Genomic DNA, 13,887 nt, shown 5'->3' with positions numbered 1-13,887 from the left:
GGCTTACCAACAGATTTTGCAAACTGGCTGGACTGATTTGCCCCGATTCAGCCAAACGAGCATTAGTGAGGCTGAATGCCGATATTTGGGAGTTCGTCAAAGATGGCATTCATCCCAAAGGCCAGTCAAGTTTCAGACTTTGAAAGCAACTTCTTATGGACCTCTTATTGGGCCACTCAGTGCCTTCCCCAAACTGTTGCCACAAAGTTGAAAGCATGCATTGGCTTGGGACTAAACAAAGCTGCTCGTGTCCCCTCATGAGTTGTGAGGAGTCCTTTCAACCAAATGGTGTTTTTTCCTTATTAAATTGCCTCAGATTCATAGTTTGTAGAAACCCAAAGAGGTGAAATATTCACTATTGTGCAAGAAATAATGCAGGAAAGGGAGAAAAGAAAAATAACCATATTGTTTGTAATATGCTTTACTGTGTGCTGTGGCATCAAAATTACTTTTAACCGACACCAGCCAGACCATGAAAAACGAGAACTGTGTTGTCCCCGTTAGTCCGGAAAGCGCCGTTCCTCTGTGTGCGCATGCGCGAATTGGGTAGCGCGATCAAGATGGCGTCGTCCATGAGTGGGATGTTCTCCGGTCAGCAGCCCCCGGGCGCCCATCCCGTCGGGGGTCCCGGTGGACCGGGCCAGCCGGGCTTCCCTGGTGCAGCTACCAGAGCTCCGGGAAATAACACGCTGGTGGACGAACTGGAGGCTTCCTTTGAGGTAAAGCTGACGTTAAGAGGCCAGCGTCCGTTAGCTGAGTGTGCTAACTGTTGTTAGCTTATTTAGCTAAGCTAGGTGATGTTTAATGTTTAGCGTTCCCTGGTGTTGTTAAGATACTGCAGTCTCACATGGTAGGGCTATGGTATATTTTTTTTTACCACGTCTTTATTGAGTAAATGATTCTTATAACTTTAAAATATAACAATAGATGGCATTAAACTAAATGAGCTAATGCTAATGAGCTAAGTGGGTCTCAGACTAACGTTACTTCAGTCTCTTATTTCAACACTTAAAACACCCACAGCTGACATGAACATGACACATTTAAACATTCCTCCCTCCGAGCAAACTGTATGTCCTGAACCCAAACAATCGCAACTACACAACATCACTTTACTCTATTTAAATCCCAAATACCTGCTTCCTGAAACCAAAGCAGCTAATTTGGATTCAGACATCATTCATTTAGTTATTTATACCTGTGCTTTTTATACTGTGATATATTAAATAGTAACATTCTGCAAAGTCGATGGTCAAGTACATTTCAATCGCCTGTAGAAAAATGTGTTATCTTATAGAGCTGTCCAGCTGATTTTCAGATAGTGACACCATAAAACTGAAAGTGACTCTTGAACATAGTAATGTTGGCTGCTGGGATTTACAGGAGATATGGATCCCATCTCTGAAAAGTTTTTGCTGTGCCCCTGTGCCCGAAATAAAATCCATAAAGAAATGGTTTTCCAAGTTTGGTGTAAAAGAACTTTACTAGTCCACACAGAGCCCTGATCGCAAGCCCATCCAACACCTTTGGTATGAACTGCAACTGTGAGCCAGTACTTATCACAGAAAGTCAGTGGCTGACCTCACTAATACTCTTGTGTGGCTGAATGGGAGCAAATCCCTGCAGCCAGGTAACCACATCTTGTGGAAAGCCTTCTCAGAAGAGTGAAAACTGTTCCTGCAGAGTATTAATGTCCATCTTTTGGAGGGATGTGTTCAACAAACACACAGTATGAGTGTAGGAGGTCAACATAAAGTATTTGAAAACCTTTTGTATACTAGAATATTTACATCTCCACTATCCCATAAACATCTTTATCATGGTACAGACTGTGTAGCACATGTCAATTCTGCAGGATGTTTCTTAGACTAAAAAGCTGGTTTCAATCAACAGATTCTCGTGGCAAAACATTTTGAAATTCACTCAAGCTGTCCATTTTTCTTTAGGCATGTTTTGCATCCCTGGTAAGCCAGGACTACGTTAACGGAACTGATCAGGAGGAGATTCGAACTGGTGAGTGAAACCTCTAATTCATTATTTTTTTGTTGTTTATGGTATTGTGATCTATATATTGACGTTCATCTATTTGTCTGTTGATTGCAGGTGTTGACCAGTGCATACAGAAGTTTCTGGACGTGGCTCGACAGACAGAGTGCTTCTTCTTACAGAAAAGGCTTCAGTTATCTGTACAGAAACCAGAGCAGGTGGTGAAAGAGGTAAATTATTATACTGACTTGCATTCTTATTCATCTCAACTTTTCAATCTTTTTTTTTTTTTGTGGCTCTCCAACTCCTGTCCACTTATATCCCCCTCCATTTTCTATCATTTGTGTATGTGTATGTTTTGATCCCCAAATTTTCTGTGTAAATGCAAAATGAACTCTGGAAGTTCCCACGCTCCTTGTTGAGAACCAGTAACTAGCTGTGCTGTATCCAGGCTTCACTAGCTTTCTTAGACCTGAATCTGTGACATGCTGTCAGTGTTTATGTATTATGCATTTCTCTCCATTTGTTAATGTGCCTTCTCTTCTCACATACATTTTTTTTTCTCACTTCAGGATGTGTCAGAGTTACGTAATGAGCTACAGAGGAAAGAATTGCTGGTTCAGAAACACTTGTCCAAACTGCACCACTGGCAACAGGTTCTGGAGGACGTGAGCGTTCAGCACCGCAAACCCACAGACCTTCCTCCTCCTGGACCGCTGGCCTTTCTGGAGCAGGCCTCTGCCAGTCTGCCCCCTGCCCCTTTAAAACCAAGTTAACACACCAAAGTTACAGTCACATTAGTCTTCTGTCAAATTACATTGTTTACACCCAGAATGGAATGTTGAACTCCGACCTGCAAGCGACTGTCGGTCGCACCGAAACGGGAAACTCATTTGTTTGCATTCATCCGTCATATAGGCTTGATTTGAAGCAAGATGGAGCGAATATTTGCAGGACTTAAGTGTAATGTGATTGTACCTAACTGTCACTATAAACACCACTTACATTGTGTGATGCCCGCTCTCAAGTGTCCACCTGTAAGAAACTGAAGAACAGTTTGTTGTCACTCTCCAGCTGTTGGAGCATCATGGCATAGATCATTTTATTTTATGTAAATATTCCTATTGCTGACTTCTTCTTTTTTTTTACTGTAAAATAAAAGTATTTTGACTCTGGACTAAAGTCTTTATTATGTTTTTCTATTTTCACAGTGCATCATTTTTGTCTTTGAAAACAAAATGTAAAAGGACATTCCACCAATTTTAGACATTAAGATGAGTCTACAAGTCCTGGAGAGTTGTACTCTAAGCAAACAGTTTTATGATGTATTTTGTGGCTCTAGAAGAGAGATTTGTTATATCTGAAAAAAATAAACCCTGATGGTGTTTACACGGGCATTTACCAAGCAGAGAGGATCTGACAAAAGCAGTTGTGGGAATTGTGGGATCCAGCATTCTGGGAGCACTACTCAGGACTAAAAGTCAAGATCCCACCTTCTGCTGCTTCAATTTGGACCATTCTTTGTTTTAATCTCTCTCACAAGAGAGTTTCCAAATGTAGTGGAAATGCAACTAAATCAGTGGATTACTCATTTCATAACCAAAGTTTGTCCTATAATTTGAAATATTCACATAGGTACTGTATATAAAAGGTGGAGTCTTGACATGGGTAAAACTATGCTGACCGCTTTAATATTCCATGTGACTTCTGTATGAAATTATGACGGAGAAAAGACTTCAGATAAGCCGTGCCTGAGCCTCCTGACAGCCTGTTGTCTCTAATGCATTCAGCGTCTTCACACCACAACAGACTTGTTCTCCGCAGCTTCACAGCTATCGCCCGTCCATGGACAGCACAGCCAGACACAAACCTTCACAGATGGACTCCAAGGACAACTTCTTGCAGAACAGGGGTTTGTGGTCTTGACATGATCAAACAGGAGATTTATTATTGCATTTTCTGAACTCCAGATGGGCTATTCTATTTATAAATTTAATATACAATATTAACTTAATGTCTGAATAACTGAATCAGCTGTAGTTGTGAAAAATCTTGTTATGCATCCTCTAGTTCTATGTTTTTATAAAAAAAAACATAAATACTCATAACTTAAATTTCTGAGACACCAAGTCAAAATTTTGATTTACAAAATCTTAATTAAGGGGTAATAAATCAAAAATGTTAAGTTAATAAGGTAAGTATTACCTCAATAGAAAGTCTGAAGAGTGTTAGAATAGTTCAATTATTAACAGAAAAGGGGGGGGGGGGGGGGGTCTGTTTTAATAAAAACTAAACATGTAGCATTTCCAACCTACTACATTGGCACAAAATAATTTGCATAAAGTCTAGATAACACACAAGTGGTTGGCACAGAGAGATTTGCATAAACTCGAGGACACTCATTTGGAGCATTTAAACAATAACAAAATACTAACAACAAATCAATACCTCCAACACAGAAACAAGTCTAGCTTTCCGTCTCCTTGGTAACAGAAATGCAGCTCCTCCCTGCTATGTATCCATGGAGATGAAATGTTTGGCTTCAATCGAAGAGCTATCTTCACAGCTATCAGTTGAGGACAGTCGGCGTATACCTACCAGAGGTCATCTACCAGAGACCATCTTTAACACACAACAGTCTTTTTAAAGACTCTTCAACAACAGTCTTTTTAAAGACATATATTCTACCGAAAGCATCAGTCTTTTTAAAGACTTGTTTGTTGATACCATGGACATCCGCAAGAACGTTGACCGCAGGATCACCGTCTGCAATGCTCAGGGCACCAGTAGCATCATAATAAAGCCTACTGTTACACCAAGTGCCGTCTCCCCACCGCTGCTGGCTGCTACACCCGGTGCCGTCTCCCCACCACTGCTAGCCGCTACACCCGGTGCCGTCTCCCCACCACTGCTAGCCGCTACACCCGGTGCCGTCTCTCCACCACTGCTAGCCGCTACACCCGGTGCCGTCTCCCCACCACTGCTAGCCGCTACACCCGGTGCCGTCTCCCCACCACTGCTAGCCGCTACACCCGGTGCCGTCTCTCCACCACTGCTAGCCGCTACACCCGGTGCCGTCTCTCCACCACTGCTAGCCGCTACACCCGGTGCGGTCTCCCCACCACTGCTAGCCGCTACACCCGGTGCCATCTCCCCACCGCTGCAAGCCGCTACACCCGGTGCCGCTCCTAAGGGCCGACGTCCTCCGAAAGTCAATCCCCTTGAAGTGAAGCTCACCCTTGCCAACACCGAGATTGACCGCCTGAGAAAGCTTGTCAGAGACCTGGAGGCATCCAAACAAAGGTCTGACTGTGAAAAGTGGAGCTTCTGTCAAAGGGTCCATAATGGCGAGTTGAAATCAAGCCGTCTACAGAAGAGTCTCATGGTCGCTGACGAGCGCATAGACAAACTGAAGGGTCTGCAGGGGACAGCGATCATCAACTACAACAACATGGTTGAAGACTATGAAGAAAAACTCTCTGCTCTCAGCGAACAGAACGAGAGCCTCTCGCTGAACCTGAAAGACTCTGAAAACATGCTCGTTAACATGCAAGCCGTCAACCAAGGTCTGACCGATCAACTGAAAGAACAGATCGCTAGGAACCACATGTTGTGCGATATCCATCAGAGCCAGGAAGCAGACATATATCAGCTGAGAGAGGACAACAAAGTCCTGCTACATGTCTGTCTGCCAGTGGAGAAAAAGAAGAGGTGGTTTTTCTCCAAAAGGCTGGAAAAAAAGGAGATGAAAAAGATAGTGAAGGAGGAGAAGGCTGAGAAGAAGGAGACAAGGTGTTTCAGCTTTCTGTCACGAAGGAGACGTGACAGAAATGTGGACGGGGCTGAATAGTTACATCTTCCTCCCCGCTTCACCTCCCGACCCCCACCTCCCTCCCCCGTCTCCCCTTCCTTCATCCACCCTCTGCCCCATCTCTTCTGTCTGTCTCACACGCCTCAACAACCCAGACCATCGCGGCGCAGCCGCCGCTGCCACATGCTTCGGTCCACTCCAGGCTCGGAGCAACCGACTGCTAGCAACAGCAGCTAATCGTCCATCTGCCTGACCTCCGGTGTCGATCCACGGGAATCACACCGTCGAGCTGCCTGACCTCCGGTGTCGGTCCACGGGAATCACACCGTCGAGCTGCCTGACCTCCGGTGTCGATCCACGGGAATCACACCGTCGAGCTGCCTGACCTCCGGTGTCGATCCACGGGAATCACACCGTCGAGCTGCCTTACCTCCGGTGTCGGACCTCGGGCACCACACCGTCGAGATGCCTTACGACCGGTGTCGGACCTCGGGTACCACACCGACGAACTGCCTTACCTTCGGTGTCGATCCACGGGAATCACACCGTCGAGCTGCCTGACCTCCGGTGTCGATCCACGGGAATCACACCGTCGAGCTGCCTGACCTCCGGTGTCGATCCACAGGAATCACACCGTCGAGCTGCCTGACCTCCGGTGTCGATCCACGGGAATCACATCGTCGAGCTGCCTGACCTCCGGTGTCGATCCACGGGAATCACATCGTCGAGCTGCCTTACCTCCGGTGTCGGACCTCGGGCACCACACCGTCGAGATGCCTTACTACCGGTGTCGGACCTCGGGTACCACACCGACGAACTGCCTTACCTTCGGTGTCGATCCACGGGAATCACACCGTCGAGCTGCCTTACCTCCGGTGTCGATCCACGGGAATCACACCGTCGAGCTGCCTGACCTCCGGTGTCGATCCACGGGAATCACACCGTCGAGCTGCCTGACCTCCGGTGTCGATCCACGGGAATCACACCGTCGAGCTGCCTGACCTCCGGTGTTGATCCACGGGAATCACACCGTCAAGCTGCCTTACCAGCATCCTGTTCCCTCGATCTGCCTGCCCTCCGGTGTTGAGCTGCCGCTTCCGAGCTTCCAGCCGCTTCCAGCCGGCCTTCAGAGCACCTGTGTCCAGAGCCCTTCTGCCCTCCGGTGTCGATCCACGGTACATCTCACCAACGATCTGCCTGCCCTCCGGTGTTGAGCTGCCACTTCCGAGCTGCAGCGACCTCCAGTTCCCGCCGCCGGGCCAGCATCCTGTTCCCCAGAGCCCCGACTCAGAGAGTCCGGTCCGCCTGAGCACCTGTGTCCAGAGCAAGTTCAGCAGTCCAGCCGACCTTCAGAGCACCTGTGTCCGGAGAAGGTTCAGCAGTCCGGCCGTCCGCCAGAGCACCGGTGTCCGGAGCCATTCTGCCCTCCGGAGTTGATCCACGGGACATCTTACCGTCGATCTGCCTGCCTTCCGGTGTCGATCCACGGGACCTCTCACCATCGATCTGCCTGCCGTCCGGTGTCGAGCTGCCGCTTCCGAGCCGCAACGACCTCCAGTTCCCGCCGCCGGGCCAGCATCCTGTTCCCCGGAACCCCAACTCCGAGAGTCCGGTCCGCCTGAGCACCTGTGTCCGGAGCAGGTACGACAGTCCGTCCGTCCGCCAGAGCACCGGTGTCCAGAGCCCTTCTGCTCTCCGGTGTCGATCCACGGGACATCTCACCGTCGATCTGCCTGCCCTCCGATGCCGATCCACGGGACATCTCACCGTCGATCTGCCTGCCCTCCGGTGTCAAGCTGCCGCTTGTGTCCAGAGCAAGTTCGGTCGTCCAGCCGTCCTTCCATGCACCTGGGTCCGGAGCCCTTCAATGTCCCGTGGATCGACACCGAAGGGCAGGCAGATCGACGGCGTGATGTCCCGTGGATCGACACCGGAGGACAGGCAGATCGACGGTGAGATGTCCCGTGTATCGGCACCGGAGGGCAGAAGGACTCTGGACACCGGAGCTCTGGCGGACGGCTGGACTGCCGAACCTGCTCCGGACACAGGTGCTCAGGCGGACCGGACTCCCGGTGTCAGGGCTCCGGGGAACAGGATGCTGGCCCATCGGCGGGAACTGGAGGTCGCCGCGGCTCGAAAGTGGCAGCTCGACACCGCAGGGCAGGCAGATCGACAGTGTGATGTCCTGTGGATCGACAACAAAGGCAGGCAGATTGACAGGTAGTCGAGGCAGAAGACGGTACTCGGGTTAAAGCTAGTTCGGGAATCAAGACGGAACTTCCAGTTCCAGCCGCCTCCGAGTCGCAGCGACTTCCAGTTCCCGCCGCCAGGCCAGCATCCTGTTCCCCGGAGCCCCGACTCCGAGAGTCCGGTCCGTCTGAGCACCTGTGTCCAGAGCAAGTTTGGTCGTCCCGCCGTCCTTCTGAGCACCTGTGTCCGGAGCCCTTCTATGTCCCATGGATCGACACCGGAGGGCAGGCAGATCGACGGCGTGATGTTCCGTGGATCGACACCGGAGGGCAGAAGAGCTCTGGACACCGGAGCTCTGGCGGACGGCCGGATTGCCGAACCTGCTTCGGACACAGGTGCTCTGAAGGTCGACTTGACTGCCGAACCTGTTCCGGACACAGGTGCTCAGGCAGACCGGACTCGGACTCTCGGAGTCGGGGCTCCGGGGAACAGGATGCTGGCCCGGCGGTGGTTGCTGCGACTCGGAGGCAGCTGGAAATGGAGGTTCCGTCTTGATTCCCGAACCAGCTTTAACCCGAGTACCGTCTTCTGCCTCGAGTACCTGTCAATCTGCCTGCCTCTGGTGTCAATCCACAGGACATCACACAGTCGATCTGCCTGCCCTCCGGTGTCGAGCTGCCGCTTCCGAGCCGCAGCGACCTCCAGTTCCCGCCGCCGGGCCAGCATCCTGTTCCCCGGAGCCCCAACTCCGAGAGTCCGGTCCGCCTGAGCACCTGTGTCCAGAGCAAGTTCGTCAGTCCAGCCGGCCTTCAGAGCACCTGTGTCCGGAGCAGGTTCGACAGTCCATCCGTCCGTCAGAGCACCGGTGTCCGGAGCCCTTCTGCTCTCCGGTGTCGATCCACGGGACATCTCACCGTCGATCTGCCTGTCCTCCAGTGTCGATCCACGGGACATCACACCGTCGATCTGCCTGCCCTCCGGTGTCGAGCTGCCGCTTGTGTCCAGAGCAAGTTCGGTCGTCCAGCCGTCCTTCCAAGCACCTGTGTCCGGAGCCCTTCTATGTCCCGTGGATCGACACCGGAGGGCAGGCAGATCGACGGCGTGATGTCCCGTGGATCGACACCGGAGGACAGGCAGATCGACGGTGAGATGTCCCGTGTATCGGCACCGGAGGGCAGAAGGACTCTGGACACCGGAGCTCTGGCGGACGGCTGGACTGCCGAACCTGCTCCGGACACAGGTGCTCTGAAGGCCGGCTGGACTACCGAACTTGCTCCGGACACAGGTGCTCAGGCGGACCGGACTCCCGGTGTCAGGGCTCCGGGGAACAGGATGCTGGCCCATCGGCAGGAACTGGAGGTCGCTGCGGCTCGAATGCAGCAGCTCGACACCGGAGGGCAGGCAGATCGACGGTGAGATGTCCCGTGGATCGACACTGGAGGGCAGGCAGATCGACAGTGTGATGTCCTGTGGATCGACACCAGAGGCAGGCAGATTGACAGGTAGTTGAGGCAGAAGACGGTACTCGGGTTAAAGCTAGATCGGGAATCAAGACGGAATCTCCAGTTCCAGCCGTCTCCGAGTCGCAGCGACTTCCAGTTCCCGCCGCCGGGCCAGCATCCTGTTCCCCGGAGCCCCGACTCCGAGAGTCTGGTCCGTCTGAGCACCTGTGTCCAGAGCAAGTTTGATCGTCCAGCCGTCCTTCTGAGCACCTGTGTCCGGAGCCCTTCTATGTCCCATGGATCGACACCGGAGGCCAGGCAGATCGACGGCGTGATGTCCCGTGGATCGACACCAGAGGACAGGCAGATCGACGGTGAGATGTCCCGTGTATCGGCACCGGAGGGCAGAAGAGCTCTGGACACCGGAGCTCTGGCGGACGGCTGGACTGCCGAACCTGCTCCGGACACAGGTGCTCTGAAGGCCGGCTGGACTACCGAACTTGCTCCGGACACAGGTGCTCAGGCGGACCGGACTCCCGGTGTCAGGGCTCCGGGGAACAGGATGCTGGCCCATCGGCAGGAACTGGAGGTCGCTGCGGCTCGAATGCAGCAGCTCGACACCGGAGGGCAGGCAGATCGACCGTGAGATGTCCCGTGGATCGACACTGGAGGGCAGGCAGATCGACAGTGTGATGTCCTGTGGATCGACACCAGAGGCAGGCAGATTGACAGGTAGTTGAGGCAGAAGACGGTACTCGGGTTAAAGCTAGATCGGGAATCAAGACGGAATCTCCAGTTCCAGCCGTCTCCGAGTCGCAGCGACTTCCAGTTCCCGCCGCCGGGCCAGCATCCTGTTCTCCGGAGCCCCGACTCCGAGAGTCTGGTCCGTCTGAGCACCTGTGTCCAGAGCAAGTTTGATCGTCCAGCCGTCCTTCTGAGCACCTGTGTCCGGAGCCCTTCTATGTCCCATGGATCGACACCGGAGGCCAGGCAGATCGACGGCGTGATGTCCCGTGGATCGACACCAGAGGACAGGCAGATCGACGGTGAGATGTCCCGTGTATCGGCACCGGAGGGCAGAAGAGCTCTGGACACCGGAGCTCTGGCGGACGGCCGGATTGCCGAACCTGCTCCGGACACAGGTGCTCTGAAGGTCGACTGGACTGCCGAACCTGTTCCGGACACAGGTGCTCAGGCGGACCGGACTCGGACTCTCGGAGTCGGGGCTCCGGGGAACAGGATGCTGGCTCGGCGGTGGTTGCTGCGACTCGGAGGCAGCTGGAAATGGAGGTTCCGTCTTGATTCCCGAGCCAGCTTTAACCCGAGTACCGTCTTCTGCCTCGAGTACCTGTCAATCTGCCTGCCTCTGGTGTCAATCCACAGGACATCACACAGTCGATCTGCCTGCCCTCCGGTGTCGAGCTGCCGCTACCGAGCCGCAGCGACCTCCAGTTCCCGCCGCCGGGCCAGCATCCTGTTCCCCGGAGCCCCAACTCCGAGAGTCCGGTCCGCCTGAGCACCTGTGTCCAGAGCAAGTTCGTCAGTCCAGCCGGCCTTCAGAGCACCTGTGTCCGGAGCAGGTTCGACAGTCCATCCGTCCGTCAGAGCACCGGTGTCCGGAGCCCTTCTGCTCTCCGGTGTCGATCCACGGGACATCTCACCGTCGATCTGCCTGTCCTCCAGTGTCGATCCACGGGACATCACGCCGTCGATCTGCCTGCCCTCCGGTGTCGAGCTGCCGCTTGTGTCCAGAGCAAGTTCGGTCGTCCAGCCGTCCTTCCAAGCACCTGTGTCCGGAGCCCTTCTATGTCCCGTGGATCGACACCGGAGGGCAGGCAGATCGACGGCGTGATGTCCCGTGGATCGACACCGGAGGACAGGCAGATCAACGGTGAGATGTCTCGTGTATCGGCACCAGAGGGCAGAAGAGCTCTGGACAACGGAGCTCTGGCGGACGGCTGGACTGCCGAACCTGCTCCGGACACAGGTGCTCTGAAGGCCGGCTGGACTACCGAACTTGCTCCGGACACAGGTGCTCAGGCGGACCGGACTCCCGGTGTCAGGGCTTCGGGGAACAGGATGCTGGCCCATCGGCAGGAACTGGAGGTCGCTGCGGCTCGAATGCAGCAGCTCGACACCGGAGGGCAGGCAGATCGACGGTGAGATGTCCCGTGGATCGACACTGGAGGGCAGGCAGATCGACAGTGTGATGTCCTGTGGATCGACACCAGAGGCAGGCAGATTGACAGGTAGTTGAGGCAGAAGACGGTACTCGGGTTAAAGCTAGATCGGGAATCAAGACGGAATCTCCAGTTCCAGCCGTCTCCGAGTCGCAGCGACTTCCAGTTCCCGCCGTCGGGCCAGCATCCTGTTCCCCGGAGCCCCGACTCCGAGAGTCTGGTCCGTCTGAGCACCTGTGTCCAGAGCAAGTTTGATCGTCCAGCCGTCCTTCTGAGCACCTGTGTCCGGAGCCCTTCTATGTCCCATGGATCGACACCGGAGGCCAGGCAGATCGACGGCGTGATGTCCCGTGGATCGACACCAGAGGACAGGCAGATCGACGGTGAGATGTCCCGTGTATCGGCACCGGAGGGCAGAAGAGCTCTGGACACCGGAGCTCTGGCGGACGGCCGGACTGCCGAACTTGCTCCGGACACAGGTGCTCAGGCGGACCGGACTCAGACTCTCGGAGTCCGGGCTCCGGGGAAAAGGATGCTGGCCCAGCGGTGGTTGCTGCGACTTGGAGGCGGCTGGAAATGGAGGTTCCGTCTTGATTCCCGAAGCAGCTTTAACCCGAGTACCGTCTTCTGCCTCGACTACCTGTCAATCTGCCTGCCTCTGGTGTCGATCCACAGGACATCACACAGTCGATCTGCCAGCCCTCCAGTGTTGAATCACGGGACATTTCACTGTTGATCTGCCTGCCCTACGGTGTCAAGCTGCCGCTTCCGAGCCGCAGCGACCTCCAGTTCCCGCCGCCGGGCCAGCATCCTGTTCCCCGGAGCCCCAACTCCGAGAGTCCGGTCCACCTGAGCACCTGTGTCCAGACCAAGTTCGGCAGTCCAGCCGGCCTTCAGAGCACCTGTGTCCAGAGCAGGTTCGACAGTCTGTCCGTCCGCCAGAGCACCAGTGTCCGGAGCCCTTCTGCTCTCCGGTGTCGATCCACGGGACATCAAATAAAAAATCAAATCAATGTTCTATGTTTTTAGATCTCTAATTAAATATGCATCGTATTAATACAATTGTAAAGAAGAAGTCCTGGAATCTGTTCAACCCTCCTTTTATGTTCGTTTCTCATGTACAGCAATGATGTTCCTGGGTGAATTTGACCCGGTCCATGTTTAATCATCCAAAAGTGGTCAGAAACCAAAAAACAAGAGATGAGTGGAGTAAAAAGTACAAAGTTGAATAAAAGAGAAATACTCAAGTAAAGTACCTTGAATTTGTACATAAGTACAGTACTTAAGCAAATATACTTAGTTACATTCCACCGCCGATCATAATATTCACTCTTACCACTCACAGCTTATCAAAACCAGTGGCGGGCCGTGAATTTTATATCTGGGCCTTCACTCGTAAAAATGAAGCTCAACACCTACACAGGGGCGATTCTAGGATTCAAAGAAGGGGGGGCTTAGCCCCAAGGGGAGGGGCATGTTTGCGCTCACAGCAATTTTTTTTGGGCCTCGGATAGCCATTGTTTCAGACAGTTCATATATTGGTTCCAACAGAAAGTGTGTGATTTTGCTCTGTAGTTTTGCTTGCATTCAGTATATGATAATATAGTGAAAATTGACAACATAAATATGAACTTTTCTCAAATAAAGAGAGAGAAATAATTTTCCTGCTTGTAAAGGAAAGACGGATAAACTAGCTTTCATATCCGCATCACTCCCACATCCTAATTCTTAAAGGAACCGCACACAATGGATGGAGAATGGACCTGACAGTGTCAACTTTTGAGTTGTTTACTTGTTTTATTATGAGCAGAAGGGAATACGATTTTGATCAACATTTACATCTATTTTGTGGTCCGTGTAGTTTTTACATACCAGTGATATTTTATGCTCATTTGGACACTATCACTGAGATAAAGATGAACTAGTTCAGTGTCAAATATGCCATTAACTGATTATAAACAACATTATATAATATATACAATAATATATAATAACATTATATATTATTGTTTCGAAATACTAGAGCGATATATTAAAGCAAAGAATAGAGAGATGTCGATAGTTGTTTCTTGTATTTCGAATTTGCTCGTTCACACTCTTGCTCACTGGAGAGTTTCTAACGAAATAGCTAAGTTATCTAGCTAGCTAGCTTAGTGTTAACATAGCCCACTACAATATTCCCTTTCATTTGCCTCAAGTAAACCTAAATGTAAGCAGGTAACAATCGTTAACAACTACAGATAGACACATTCTGTAACTACCTGTACTTACAATTTCA

General features: G+C 52.1%; 1 protein-coding gene across 1 annotated transcript; it reads left to right on the top strand.

Moving 5' to 3' along the window:
* Positions 1 to 555: 555 nt before the first annotated feature.
* Positions 556 to 2,997, top strand: med28 (mediator complex subunit 28). Its single transcript, XM_068727065.1, has 4 exons — positions 556 to 719; positions 1,947 to 2,013; positions 2,104 to 2,216; positions 2,559 to 2,997. The coding sequence occupies exons 1-4, from the start codon at positions 561 to 563 to the stop codon at positions 2,760 to 2,762; spliced, it is 543 nt and encodes a 180-aa protein (XP_068583166.1). The 5' UTR covers positions 556 to 560; the 3' UTR covers positions 2,763 to 2,997.
* The last annotated feature ends 10,890 nt before the right edge of the window (positions 2,998 to 13,887 follow it).

The sequence above is a fragment of the Cebidichthys violaceus genome, unplaced genomic scaffold (genome assembly GCF_023349555.1).
Source record: "Cebidichthys violaceus isolate CVI_PGR_0920_01 unplaced genomic scaffold, fCebVio1.0.p SCAF_4, whole genome shotgun sequence".
NCBI classification, from domain to species: domain Eukaryota; kingdom Metazoa; phylum Chordata; class Actinopteri; order Perciformes; family Stichaeidae; genus Cebidichthys; species Cebidichthys violaceus.
The sequence above is the reverse complement of the archived record's forward strand: the minus strand, read 5'-3'. Positions and strand labels throughout refer to the sequence as shown.

Bases quoted from the DNA above. Each gene is read 5' to 3' on its own strand.
- med28 (XM_068727065.1), top strand. From the start codon at position 561: ATGGCGTCGTCCATGAGTGGGATGTTCTCCGGTCAGCAGCCCCCGGGC. The intron at 720-1,946 runs GTAAAGCTGACG...ATTTTTCTTTAG, and splicing joins AACTGGAGGCTTCCTTTGAG to GCATGTTTTGCATCCCTGGT. The intron at 2,217-2,558 runs GTAAATTATTAT...TTCTCACTTCAG, and splicing joins CAGAGCAGGTGGTGAAAGAG to GATGTGTCAGAGTTACGTAA.